This window comes from Dendrobates tinctorius, unplaced genomic scaffold (genome assembly GCF_039654945.1).
Source record: "Dendrobates tinctorius isolate UK_male_01 unplaced genomic scaffold, ASM3965494v1 ptg000022l, whole genome shotgun sequence".
Lineage (NCBI taxonomy): Eukaryota > Metazoa > Chordata > Amphibia > Anura > Dendrobatidae > Dendrobates > Dendrobates tinctorius.
This window is the reverse complement of record NW_027361690.1, coordinates 97,763,809-97,778,862: the sequence shown is the minus strand read 5'-3', so window position 1 is coordinate 97,778,862 and position 15,054 is coordinate 97,763,809. Positions and strand designations below refer to the sequence as shown.

The following is a 15,054-nucleotide window of genomic DNA, read 5'->3' as shown; positions in this document are numbered from 1 at the left end:
TTGTTAAATGCCTGATGGAAATGACAATGTGGGGACCATATGTGAATCCAGCTGAAGAGTAAAATGCAAGTCACCGAGTCCCTTTATAGCAAGTGAGCCATTTCTATTGTGGACTGTATCCCACCACTAATCATAAAACAAAAAAATGTTAGCCATCACAATATGCAGTCAAGTAGATTATAACAATATATCTGTGCATGATCAGTGTGTGGCAAATGTGCCAATATCCTGCGTTGTTGACAGCACATTGCATGTATCCTGCAGAGAACTACTTTCTGATATTATAGGTATTAGAGTGCGCTCTAGTGGTCAGAAATTGAAAAAAGGCACAATTATAAATAAAGCAACATTTTAAGATAGAACAAAATAAATCCTGATCAAAAAAAGACGTTCTTCTATTGTGAGGCTGATTTACGTAAGTATCTTGTATCAATGAAATATCCAAACAAGCACATATAAAAAAAAAAAAAACAAAAAAAAAAACCCCCAAGTGAGATGTCACCCATTCACTAACATTGGTCAGAGTGCAATCCCCTGCAGTTTGACACCAGGACAATGGAATAGGTGTCAACCGCAGCTTTTCCGCAGTGAAAAAAACCGCAGCATGTGCACTGCGGATTGTAAGTCCCATAGACTTGCATGGTACTGTACACTGTCTGTGGATTCGCAGGGCCAAATCCGCTGAGGATCCACAGCAGAATCCGCAGCGTGTGCACACACCATAATGGGAGTCAATGGGAAATCTGAACATTTTTTCTGCAGACCCTACAAGGAGGTCTGTGGGTCAGTGAAAATGTTGGAATGGAAGAAAAAAAAAAAAAGTGCTGAATGGAAGGACAGCAGCATGGGGAAGACTCCTGGAAGCATCTCTGACTCCCAGATCGCTGCTCAGAACACACTTTTACGCCGCTTTAAGAAGTGACAATAAAACATTCAAAATTGAAGAGAAATTGTAGTTTACAGGGAAAACAATGTTAACCCCTTAGTGACAGAGCCAAATTTTTAAAATCTGACCAGCGTCACTTTATGTGCTAATAACTCTGGAACGCTTCAGCAAATCCCAGTGATTGAGAGTTTTTTTGTGACACATTATACTTTATGATAATAGTAAATTTAGGTTGATATGTTTTGTGTTTGTTTATAAAAAAAAAATTCAGAAATTTGACAAAAATGTAAAAAAAAAAAAATTAGCAATTTTCAAACTTTGAATGATTATCCCCTTTAATCCAGATAGTCATACTATAGCAAAACATTAATAAATAACATTTCCCACATGTCTGCTTTACATCAGCACCATTTGTAAAATGCTAATTTATTTTGTTAGCATTTTAGGAGGTTTTAAAATGTAGCAGCAATTTTTCATTTTTGCATGGAAATTTACAAAATTATTTCTTTTAGGGACCTATCCAGGTTTGCAGTGACTGAGGGTCCTACATATTGGAAAACCCCAAAAGTGATACCATTTTAAAAACAGACATTCTGAAAACTGCTGTCAGGTAGTTTATTAACCCTTCAGGTGCTTTTCACAAATGAATACAAAGTGGCATGATAGAAATGAAAAAGTGTATTTTTACCACCTAAATGTCAGTAACTTCTGAACAGGCCACTATAGCCGGGAGACTCTAAGGCTGTTATTTGGCCATGAACTGCTATGGCAAACATCAGGACCACACAATTATTATAGCGCCATAAATTCTATGGCACTTTACATGTGAGGAGGGGTGTACATAATACATACAAGTACAGTAATCTTAACCAATACAAGTCACGACTGGTACAGCAGTAGAGAGGATCCTGCCCGCGAGGGCTCACAGTCTACAAGGGATGGGTGAGAATACAGTAGGTGAGGGTAGAGCTGGTCGTGCAGCGGTTTGGTGGATCGGTGGTTACTGCAGGTTGTAGGCTTGTCGAAAGAGGTGGGTCTTCAAGTTCTTTTTGAAGGTTTCCATGGTAGGTGAGAGTCTGATATGTTGTGGTAGAGAGTTCCAGAGTAGGGGGGATGCGCGGGAGAAATCTTGTATGCGATTGTGGGAAGAGGAGATAAGAGGGGAGTAGAGAAGGAGATCTTGTGAGGATCGGAGGTTTCGTGCAGGTAAGTACCGGGTGACTAGATCACAGATGTATGGAGGACACAGGTTGTGGATGGCTTTGTATGTCATGGTTAGGGTTTTGAACTAGAGTCTTTGGGTAATGGGGAGCCAGTGCAGGGATTGACAGAGGGGAGAGGCCGGGGAATAGCGGGGGGACAGGTGGATTAGTCGGACAGCAGAGTTAAAAATAGATTGAAGGGGTGCAAGTGTTAGAGGGGAGGCCACAGAGCAGGAGGTTGCAGTAGTCATGATCTCAGGGTGCTGATGGGAATAAAGAGTGAGTCCCCACACTCTTTTAATCATTTATATGATATAGTCATTATTGACAGCAGCATCTAAGGGGTTAAACAGACATGGACGGTGCCAACAATGACCGTGGCTGATACAGCAAGTTGTCAGCTATAGTGTACAGTCAACAGCTGCTGGATTGTCACCTGTATCGGGATTTTTTTTTTTATATCTCAGGTCAGTTAAAAGACGTATTGGCTGTCATTAAGGGGTTAAGAAACATTGTATATAAGGCAAGATTTAAAAAAATAATAATTTAAGTAAGCCAAATTTTTGTATTTTTTTTTTTTTTTAGAAAAAAATTCAAAAGGAGATTTCAGTGTAATATATGAAGGAAGCAAGAACTGCCAAAAACATAAATGGAAGAGGGACTCCAATACACCCTGTATTAGACATAAAAGAAGGCCTTGTACAAATTCTGTTCAAATTGTCATGTAGTGGTACTCCTAGACTTATAAAGGCTCTGCCCAGAGTACAAAGCCAAAAAAAAAAAAAAAATTATAAGGACGGTCATCCATGCACCCTTGAAGGCACCAAATGGAGTGCATCATTAAAATTTTGTGGACAAAGTGTAGTCAATGTACTTCTACACTCAAAGGCAGGAAGCAAAATTATAAGAACGGTCATCCATATGTAAGAAGATGAGCAGAGACAGAGTCAACGGTCTCCGGTGCCCTTTGGGGCCAGAACTATCGGGACTGTCACCCCTGTTGGGGGAGGACCTTCACGCTGGACAACAGGGGGCGCGGGGAATATAAAAAGAGGACTGAGCGCGGGAAGGAAGGAGACTTGGCGGGAAAGCGACAAGAGAAGGTTGACTCCCTCTCCGACTGCTCACCCCACGCCATCCATTCCCTGGTGTACTCACTCTAAAAGTTGACTGTAGCAAAATAAAGGATGGAATCTCCAGTGCTGGACTTCAGTTAAAAATACATCATTTATTGTAAATTCTTAAAATCGAACAGAAGAAAGTGTGGATAAGGACATACAGGCAGATGGGGTCTCTGGTGGTCTCCAACCAACGCGTTTCGACCTAGAGGGTCTTACTCATGGTTCACACTAGACCAATACTGACGACTACAAATAGTACAAAAACTAGTAAATCACAGGTGTTGGACAAAAGAATTAATGAAAATAGGGAGTATCCCTACCAGTTAACTCTTGCAAACACTCAGCCTAATGTGGAGCTGAAACAAAAACTAGTCGGAAAAACAGGAAAAAAAAAAACTAATAAAAAGATATAAGAATATAATAACAATCACAAAAATTATCAGAATAACCAGAATTGAATAGGACTCAGTAGAAAATATCAATCTAATTGCAATATTAAATCAAGTCGTTTGTTCAGACCTAATGGTACTCTTGTATTTAATTTAAAAATCCAAAAGGATTCACGATTTAATAATTTTCTCCTGAAATCACCTCCCCTAGTAGATCTATAGACTTTCTCTATTGCTATAATTTTGAGACTATCAGTTTTACCTCCATGAACAGTTTTACAATGATAAGAAACTGCTGAAATATTATACAGTGGGGAAAAAAAGTATTTAGTCAGTCAGCAATAGTGCAAGTTCCACCACTTAAAAAGATGAGAGGCATCTGTAATTTACATCATAGGTAGACCTCAACTATGGGAGACAAACTGAGAAAAAAAAAAATCCAGAAAATCACATTGTCTTTTTTTTTCATTTTATTTGCATATTATGGTGGAAAATAAGTATTTGGTCAGAAACAAGCAATCAAGATTTCTGGCTCTCACAGACCTGTAACTTCTTCTTTAAGAGTCTCCTCTTTCCTCCACTCATTACCTGTAGTAATGGCACCTGTTTAAACTTGTTATCAGCATAAAAAGACATCTGTGCACACCCTCAAACAGTCTGACTCCAAACTCCACTATGGTGAAGACCAAAGAGCTGTCAAAGGACACCAGAAACAAAATTGTAGCCCTGCACCAGGCTGGGAAGACTGAATCTGCAATAGCCAACCAGCTTGGAGTGAAGAAATCAACTGTGGGAGCAATAATTAGAAAATGGAAGACATACAAGACCACTGATAATCTCCCTCGATCTGGTGCTCCACGCAAAATCCCACCCCGTGGGGTCAGAATGATCACAAGAACGGTGAGCAAAAATCCCAGAACCACGCGGGGGGACCTAGTGAATGAACTGCAGAGAGCTGGGACCAATGTAACAAGGCCTACCATAAGTAACACACTACGCCACCATGGACTCCGATCCTGCAGTGCCAGACGTGTCCCACTGCTTAAGCCTGTACATATCCGGGCCCATCTGAAGTTTGCTAGAGAGCATTTGGATGATCCAGAGGAGTTTTGGGAGAATGTCCTATGGTCTGATGAAACCAAACTGGAACTGTTTGGTAGAAACACAGCTTGTCGTGTTTGGAGGAAAAAGAATACTGAGTTGCATCCATCAAACACCATACCTACTGTAAAGCATGGTGGTGGAAACATCATGCTTTGGGGCTGTTTCTCTGCAAAGGGGCCAGGACGACTGATCCGGGTACATGAAAGAATGAATGGGGCCATGTATCGTGAGATTTTGAGTGCAAACCTCCATCCATCAGCAAGGGCATTGAAGATGAAACGTGGCTGGGTCTTTCAACATGACAATGATCCAAAGCACACCGCCAGGGCAGCGAAGGAGTGGCTTCGTAAGAAGCATTTCAAGGTCCTGGAGTGGCCTAGCCAGTCTCCAGATCTCAACCCTATAGAAAACCTTTGGAGGGAGTTGAAAGTCCGTGTTGCCAAGCGAAAAGCCAAAAACATCACTGCTCTAGAGGAGATCTGCATGGAGGAATGGGCCAACATACCAACAACAGTGTGTGGCAACCTTGTGAAGACTTACAGAAAACGTTTGACCTCTGTCATTGCCAACAAAGGATATATCACAAAGTATTGAGATGAAATTTTGTTTCTGACCAAATACTTATTTTCCACCATAATATGCAAATAAAATGAAAAAAAAACAGACAATGTGATTTTCTGGATTTTTTTTTCTCAGTTTGTCTCCCATAGTTGAGGTCTACCTATGATGTAAATTACAGACGCCTCTCATCTTTTTAAGTGGTGGAACTTGCACTATTGCTGACTGACTAAATACTTTTTTTCCCCACTGTAATTGCTACTAGTAGCTTCTGACAAATGTTTCCTAATTCTCTTTTTAAGAGGTCCTATTGTACAGCCTACATAAAAAACGCATTCAATAACATATATTACTCCTTCTGAATTACAATTTATGTGAGACTGAATAGGGTATGATATGCCAGTAACAGTAGAAGTGAATCTGCTGGTTTTAACCACATAGTTGCAGACTTTACAGGGATGATGTCCACATTTGGAAAAGCCTTTATATGACATGCGTTTTTTGTAACCTACAATATGTAGGCTGTACAATAGGACCTCTTAAAAAGAGAATTAGGAAACACTTGTCAGAAGCTACTAGTAGCAATTATAATATTTCAGCAGTTTCTTATCATTGTAAAACTGTTCATGGAGGTAAAACTGATAGTCTCAAAATTATAGCAATAGAGAAAGTCTATAGATCTACTAGGGGAGGTGATTTCAGGAGAAAATTATTAAATCGTGAATCCTTTTGGATTTTTAAATTAAATACAAGAGTACCATTAGGTCTGAACAAACCACTTGATTTAATATTGCAATTAGATTGATATTTTCTTCTGTATATTTACATTCTACTTAGTCCTATTCAATTCTGGTTATTCTGATAATTTTTGTGATTGTTATTATATTCTTATGATATCTTTTTATTAGTTTTTTTTTTTTTCCTGTTTTTCCGACTAGTTTTTGTTTCAGCTCCACATTAGGCTGAGTGTTTGCAAGAGTTAACTGGTAGGGATACTCCCTATTTTCATTAATTCTTTTGTCCAACACCTGTGATTTACTAGTTTTTGTACTATTTGTAGTCGTCAGTATTGGTCTAGTGTGAACCATGAGTAAGACCCTCTAGGTCGAAACGCGTTAGTTGGAGACCACCAGAGACCCCATCTGCCTGTATGTCCTTATCCACACTTTTTTCTGTTCGATTTTAAGAATTTACAATAAATGATGTATTTTTAACTGAAGTCCAGCGCTGGAGATTCCATCCTATATTTTGCTTCAGTCAACACCCCTGATCAAGGTGACTCCGTGCGCAGGAGGATTATGCATCGCAACCGAGACTGGTGAGCTGACCTCCCTTCATTTTCCCTATCCTTCTATAATTAAAAGTTGACTGTGTCACGACTGAGTTGACTCCTGACTCTGCCTCTTTGGACAACTCTTCCCTGCCTACAGTTGCAGATAAGCTGACTCACTCCATTCCTAGAGACTACTCCAGAGGACCGCCCACTGCCGCGGTCTGTGAGCGTGCCCACAGTTCTTGTGCAGCGCTATCCCTGAGGAATCTACAAAAAGGACTGCTTACACGTTCCAGCGCACTCAAGCCAAGCAGGACTGGATTCATGAGCACCATCGGGAGACAGTGCTTCTCGTACCTCTGTAAGGCCTGTTTCACACTTCAGTTTTTTGTGTCAGTTAAAATCCGCCAAAATGGCGGAAAGCGGATCCGTTGCTAAACTGATGTGAACGGATGCCACCGGACCGTTTTTTTTTTGACGGATCCGATGAATGAAGAATTTTAAAGGAACCGTAGCCCGGATTTTGAGAGAGAAAGAGAATTTTTTTCCAGCCGCCAGAACAGACTTGAGGGTTAAATTTCAGGCTCAGTGAAGTATTTCAGGCATGCGCAGTGAGAAGTGCGGATCCTGCCACCCGAAAAAACGTTACATGCTCCGCTCGGGCATGTCGGCGGACGTCAAAATTTTGGCGGATCCGACAAAAAACGGATGGCCATCCATCAAGATCCGCCGCTAATGCAACTCAATGGGAAAAAAAAACGGATCCGCCAAGCAAAATGGCGGATCCGTTTTTTTTTGCAAAACGGCGGATCTTGACTGATGGACAAAAACTGATGTGTGAAACAGGCCTAACAGAGCCAGAGACTTTGTCCACGATTTGCGACGCCGTCGGGAGATTTTCCAGCCTTTCCTCCTCTGCAAGAGCCGCAAGCGATAAGTTACATTGTTTTTTGTATATCTTTCCCTCGTGCATTGTGTTTGTGTGCAATTCCCATCATTGCTGTTACTAGTCTTGCCTCCCTTGTTTAACTACCTGTTTTGTAAATCCTGTTAACCCCTTCCCTGCCTCCAGCCCTTCACTGCATCCAACGAACCTCTCTTTAAAGGGAATCTGTCACCTACTTTTGGCGGGCTATTTAAATGAGGTTGGTCTGGTCCGATGGGCGATGTTTCCGATCTTTGCCTCCTCCCCATCCTTGGCCGCTGTCTTTTCATGAATAGGAGTAGGTGTCCGCCATTTTTCGCGCGTGCGCTAATCATTCTTGGCTCACGCAGTATGCTTTGCCCAACTGCGGGCAAAGCCGAAAAGCCTAAGGCCGGTTTCACATTAGCGCTTTTTCAGCGCACGCACGGCCGGGGGTAGCTCCGCCCCCGAGCCGGCTCTCTGCCCGGCGTGCCCGCCCCTTGCTTGTAGCGCCGCCTACTAGCGGACAGCGGCGCCTGCGATCGGCGCACCCTATCTTTAGCATAGGGTGCGCAGATCGTGCGCAGGCCGTGCGCTAGTTGCGCTTTGACCTGCGCTGCGCACTTTTGACGGTGCGCCGTGCGCGCCAAAATCCGAAAAGTTTGATTTTGGCGCGCACGACGCACCGTCAAAAGTGCGCAGCGCAGGTCAAAGCGCAACTAGCGCACGATCTGCGCACCCTATGCTAAAGATAGGGTGCCCCGATCGCAGGCGCCGCTGTCCGCTAGTAGGCGGCGCTACAAGCAAGGGGCGGGCACGCCGGGCAGAGAGCCGGCTCGGGGGCGGAGCTACCCCCGGCCGTGCGTGCGCTGAAAAAGCGCTAATGTGAAACCGGCCTGACTGCGCATGTGTCGGTTAACTAAGCCCCGGAAGTATTTTGCTGTGTTCCGGAGCCTAGTTAACCAGCGCATGCGCAGTAAGGCTTTTCGGCTTTGCCCGCAGTTGGACAATAGTATACTGTGTGTGCGCGCGAGCCAAGAATGCTTAGCGCACGCTCGAAAAATGGCAGACGCCTACTCCTATTCATGAAAAAACTGCAGACGGAGGCCAAGATCGGAAACACCGCCCATGGGATCGGACCGACCTCATTTAAATAGCCCGCCAAAAGTAGGTGACAGATTCCCTTTAACACATACACCCTTTGAGGCAACAACTGGAGGGTCTCATTCAAATATTGAACATTAAAAACACTTTATGTGCTGCTGTCATCTGTGAAAAAAAAAAAAAAAAAAAAAAACTGGGGCTAATCCAGGCTTTGTTCATTTTTTTATCAGAGTGAGCCTGTCCCTGCTGAGCAGTATCTCCCGATCTCGTGTCTTCCTCCATCTCCACCTGGTCCGCATGCATAGCCTCATGTTTAATTGTGAGCAGCGACTGTTGTGCTGATTATGGCATCATCACCACTCACCATATTTGTGAAGTCCTCAAAGTCATGGAGAGCCGCACAAATGTCAGACAGCCACGCCCACTCTTCAGTCATTATGTGCTACGGCTGACCAGAATACCAACAGGTACGTTGGAGCTAGAATTCAACAACTGGGGGGAGGGCAGCGGCGCAGTTTCAGTCATCGCTCTGTGTATAGTGAGCGGCGGATGTATCTGCACCCCGGCACTGACTGACAGCCAGCACAGCATTAGGACTGGCGAAATTACCCCCGTAATTGAATACCGCACACTACAGATTCAGAATGCTATTGACCTTCAGATTAACCCCCATACCTGCAGGTTAATAGAGTTTTTGCTTTTTTTTTCTTCACGTGACAGGTTCCCTTTGGAAAAAAAAAAAGCAAAAAAACAGCACAGTGGACTTTCTCCTAACCTGACAAATTCTGGCAATTTCCCACTTATCGTGCAAAACACTGATATCTTCAGCCATCACCAGCTGAAAAGCCCTACCCCAAAAGATCGCATCTGTCTTCTTGTAAGAGTTCCACACAACAATCGACTAATTGATCAAAGTCGTCCATTTCAGCTGATTATAGCTTATATGTGCGGCAGAGTCCTTCAGCAAGTGAAAGTTTAGGACAAAGTACTCCCTGCAGCAGCCTCCCTGCGTCCAGTCAGCAGTGTATGACCTGCCATTCAGGCATACTATAACCTATATTCAAAATGCCGCATTTTATAGTACCAGCAGACTAAGTGAGATTTCTGAACGCTCATGCACACGCTGCTTAATTCTTCCTTGAGGATTTTAACAATAATTGTTTTTCCTTTCTCCAAATCTGCAGCATGTTAATTCTTTCAGCATTTTTCAACCATTCAAATGAAAGTAAAAACAACCAAAACGCATGTAAAATGGCAGCGGTTTTCCTACAAATACTTTGGCTTTTTTGGTGTAGAAAATTCTGCTACAAATACGCAACGTATGCACATAGCCGAACAGGCACTATGGCCAGTCTAAGGCCACGTTCACATTCAGTATTTTACCTCAGTATTTGGTGAATTTTTTACCTCAGTATTTGTAAGCCAAAACCAGGAGAGGAACAGTCAGAGGATAAGTGTAATAGAAACCCGTCACAGCTTCTGTATCTCCCACTCCTGGTTTAGGCTACAATACTGAGCGTGGCCATTAGTAATGTCACTCCCGGATGGCTAGCTTTTGTTATTATTGGTTCTCTTGGGTTAATGAGGTCGCATAACAAGAACAGTTTTCTTACCCGAAGAACTGAAACAATCCAAGCACATTCTCCAGTTTCATGTATGATCGCAGCAAACTTCTGAAAATCTGCAAAAACTTATAGAGAATAAACCTCATCATTGTACAACAACAGTACCAACCTCATCTTCTGTAGAGAAAATCCCATACGGCAAATTCTGGATAGGAAAATCGGAGTCTGGGTCTACAGGGATGAAGGACATTGTGAGCAGAGACAGGAGAGTGGCCCCAGATTGTGTGTGATCCTCAGCTCCAGATGTGTCAGGAGAGGGGAGGCTCAGGCCTTGTACACTTCCTCCTCCTCACTAACCAATCCTGCCTAGAGGAACTACTACACCCACCGGGATGTCACTAATGAAAACCAGGGTCAGGATGACTCAGCCCATTCCTGAGAGCAAAGTTCAAAGACTTATCCCAAATTTGACAGCAGCTTTGTCTGCAGTGCAGTCTGCTCAGACCCTGGGTGCAGCCCAGTTATATCCACGTTCAAGGAAAGCTCAAAGCTGACGATTTACCTGTAATGAAGGACAGAAATGTCATTGCATCAGATCCAAAATAGGTTTTGCTTTCTGGCTTATAGTTTTTAACGTAGTTATTGCTAATAAGCATAAGAGGAACAGGTCACTAGAACCATGCCAACCTGTTATCCTACAGTGTAAGATTCAATGAAGGGGTATTTTCAAGTCTGGAAAGTATCTCATATCCATGGGATAGAGAATAACTTCCCGATCTCTGGGAGTCCAACTGCTGGGACCCCCACCGATCCTGAAGACCGGGGCTCACTCTTGTGTGAGTGGAGCTATGGTCAATCAGGATCAATGCTGTTTCATTCATTCTTAATGGGAGTCCTGAAGGCCAGTGGAGTGCAGCACTCGGCCATTTCCAGCGGTCTTACTGACTGAATGGAACAGTAGTAGTTCATACAGTAGATGTCAGACCCCCAGGAATCGGTACATTATCTATCTATATTTCCACACACGTGTTCAGATCAGCATTACAATTCTGTGGCGACTTGGTGACTTTGGCACCACAAGTCGTACAGCCAAAGATTGCTGCTACATCACTGCATAATGCAAGTGACTGGGGGTTGCATGTGATCCCTTTAGCTACCGTGACAAGCAAGTGTGAAAAAATCAAACTGATTTCCAACTTTTACCAACTTGCTTGTTGTGGCCAGAGCACGCCACGCTAAGGGTCGCAAAGCCCCTAGAATGACCCCTTCCGCCTGCATCACGCAGCGATATAGCAGCTGAACAGAGCGATCTTTACCGTGACCGGGCCAAAGTCGTCATTTAGCCCTAGTTTAATACCTTTGAGGTTCCAGTGTAGCATTTCTGCTTTATAAAAGCACTTCTACTCTGCAGCTCATCATATGAGCCAGGACTAGTCCGGTAGGACGCAGTGTGCCCCAGACTAGTCCTCGCTACAATCCTCTCATCCTGTCCCCCCGGCATTGCAATATTCCATACAATGTGCTTCACGACCGGATTGCTGGAAATCTTGTGCAGAAAGTGGCAGTAGCCCTACCATGAAATGGAACGGATATCACACCCAATTTAACGGTAGGATCACAGGAGTGTCATCTGACAGCACAACATGTTCAGCAGATTATAGGTTGTATGGAAGGGGAGCATGATTAGAGGACTAGTCCAGGGGCAGGCACTTGTCTAGTCCTGGCTCACTGACATGAGTCACTGCTATAAGTAAATGTTTTTTTCTTCCCAGTGGTTATGGGACTAGACAGGTTCCATGTAAATAAATGTTTATCCGAGTATTATGTCAATCACAATTTGGGCGGTACTGGCTTGTTCTTCATCAGTATTCAGTTTCATCCTCTCCCCCCTGCCCCCAGCACTGGGATTGACAGCAAGCGGCTTTTCCCCCATTGCTGACCCCCTTGAGTGACAGGTCTCTCTGTGCTTAGGGAATAACCTGTCAGTCAATAGGAGCAGGCTGCGAGGGGCTGCCTCAGACTGCATAACCCCAGCTGGCTGCAGTGTTAAGGGTAAGGCTAGGGCTAGCAAAGGAACATTTGTCACCCAGGAGAAATTTTTTTTAAAAAGTCAAGCGACAAAAAACATTTGCACATTTACTGTCACACAACTATTTTAGAGCTGTTTTTGCTGTAAAATAAAACAGATAAGTCGCGTGCCACTTGCACTGAAGTCTACACCAGCAAGCCACTTCTGGTAGAGGATCCAACTCATTCCTAAATATTTGCAACTCTGCCATAGTCACAATGGGGCAGCACAGCTCATTAGATGCCATGCCGCAATGCAACACTATGGTTGCAATGTCAGTGTGTAGCCCCTGCCAGAAACATACACAGCTGGAATGCCGCAGTTTGCCTCGGATTCAGGGTGCCTGTGGTATACGCTGCATGAATCAGATGACAGATTCCCATTAAAGACTCATTCTGGGATGGATTTGCCAGTACCCCATCCTCACCACGGTCACGGGATGTATACCTGATTTTCATAGATCATACTGTTAGATCTGGTTACTCATTCAATGTATGGGTTCAATCTCTTTTTTGTATATTCAAGAAATTTCATAGGTCAGCAATCCAATACGCCTGTGAATGAAACAGATTTCCCACAACCACAAAGTGCACGGATTGCTGCCAAGTCCCCGCCTTAAAGGGTTATTGCCATCTCAGACATTTATGGTATGTCCACAGGATTTGGCTGGGGCATCAGAGACCCTGCCATAGTAACCCATCTGTGCCTTGCAAATGGTCTTACAGGGAGAGGGCCAGTGATGTGCAAAGAAGTGATCCACTCTCAAATGGGACCACATTATTGCTACAGAATTCATTGGCATCTAAGTGGTTAAACAGCAGCAACCATTGCTTGCTTCAGTCGCGCGCTAGCATTAGATGCTTGTGACTGCTCCATCCGACGACTCTTTATGGGTGCTTGTGCTTTTTTTGCTTCCGCAGAAGAGTCTGCCTTGAAAACCACTTCAACTAACGTCCAAGTTCTTTTCTTAGGACCTTTTTGTTTATCTCATTACAAATTAACATGAAGAGGCCACAATTCGCCCAATCCAGAGAGTTAAGAGGCCGCAGCACTGGTGGAATACTGCATCCTCCGCGAAATTTCTCTGGGACTTTCCTGTAGAGGTCACCTGAAACCGGCCAATGTGTCCCAACATCACAACACTGCCGCAGCCCCGTTCTTTTTCAAGATGGTGGTCTCAGAGCATATGCTGGTCATATGCCATCACTTTATACAATGAGGATAAACATTTAACACTTATTTATTTAGGCTAATTTCTTTCATTTCCATGATCATATTGATGGACTTTATAAAAAAAAAAAAAAAGTAGACATCAAAAATCACATTGAAAGACAGGAGGTAAAACCTTTAAAGGGTTTTCCCAGAAAGAAAAGTTCATTTTAATCAATAGATTTTGGAATAATAATAATTTCCACACTTGGCTGTGTTAAAAAAAAAAAATGTTCGTGCTGAGATAATCTTATAAATGTGCCCCTGCTGTGTATTGTGTAATGGCTGTGTCTGACCATGCAGGAACATGGTCTGATCATACCACAGCTCCTGGGCGGCAGTGGGGAGTGTACAGACAATAAAGCACGGGATCACAAATGATTCTTTCTTTGAAGTAAAACACTGATGTTTTGCCTCACAAAAAGAATCAGTCAGCTACGATACAATGCTATCCTGTCTGTATACTTTTTCTTCCCCTTCCTAGGAATTTTGCTGTGAGCAGACCATGTTCATGCACGGACAGTACATTTATAAAATTATCTCGGCACAGGTTTTCTTTGCCTTACATCTGGCCGATATGCATCTTCATACAGTATATTTAAAGGGTTAGTTCAGTTCTGCTCACTTTCTAACTAGTTGAGCAGGACAGGTGACATCTTGTCTACAGCTACCTAGCAGGACATAGAATGATAGAATGTTAATTAAGAGTTGGAGGGGACCTCCAGGGTCATCATGTCCAAGCCCCTGCTCTATGCAGGATTCACTAAAACCATAGCAGACAGTTGAAGACTTCCATTGAACAGAGATCTTCTCGCCATAGATGTGACATCTGTGGTGATGTGGTAGTGAGCGGTGCAAGACTGCCCTCTAACTGTATAGCAAAGTACATTAGACTGGGCATTGATTTATAGCAGGTGACTGCAAAAAAAAAAAAAAAAATATAAGATTTTTTTTTTTTTTGCATGAAGTCCCTATTGAGAGAACAGACTCTGGCCATTGCTGGATGTATATATCTCAGTGGTTGCAGAAACTACGTGCAGTCAAAGCTAAGGCATACAGCTGTGCTCAGAAGTTTACATACCCCGGAAGAATTTTTGCTTTCGTGGCCTTTTTCCAGAGAATATTAATGATAACACCAAAACTTTTTCTCCACTCATGTTTAGTGGTTGGGTGAAGCCATTTATTGTCAAACTACTGTGTTTTCTTTTTTAAATCAGAATGACAACCCAAAACATACAAATGACCCTGATCAAAAGTTCACATACCCCATTCCTTAATGCCGTGTATTGCCCCCTCTAACATCAATGACAGCTTGAAGTCTTTTGTGAACAATAATACTAAAGCAAAAACCATAGTCACATAAATCATCATAGAGCCATACCTAGAGGGTATGAAGGATGTCCAGATATCACTTATGATAGCCACTCTACCTCTTGTATGGAGGGTGTTGGTTTCATTTGTTCCCACTGAGCCTCTTTTCTGATCTTGTCCTCATATACGACTTATTATTGGTACTCGTTTTTATATGTATTATCATTTTCAATAAAATTTGTTATCAATTTTATCAGGAATATTACTCCCCCTTTGTTGCAGTCTTTTGTGGTAGTTGTGGATGAGGTTCTTTATTTTCCCACTCTTCTTGGCAAAAAGCCTCCAGTTCCTGTAAATTTC

General features: G+C 43.0%; 1 protein-coding gene across 2 annotated transcripts in view; it reads right to left on the bottom strand.

Annotated features, from left to right (window-relative positions):
• Window positions 1-10,566, bottom strand: part of FAH (fumarylacetoacetate hydrolase) — a 103,741-nt gene extending 93,175 nt beyond the window's left edge. Inside the window, exon 1 of one of the 2 annotated variants that reach the window (XM_073569018.1) lies at window positions 10,276-10,566. In XM_073569018.1, the coding sequence (XP_073425119.1) occupies window positions 10,276-10,356 (81 nt within the window). In that variant the 5' untranslated portion in view covers window positions 10,357-10,566. Of the gene's footprint in view, window positions 1-10,154 lie in introns of both variants that reach the window. The other variant, XM_073569019.1, reaches the window with a different exon arrangement.
• Window positions 10,567-15,054: the final 4,488 nt, after the last annotated feature.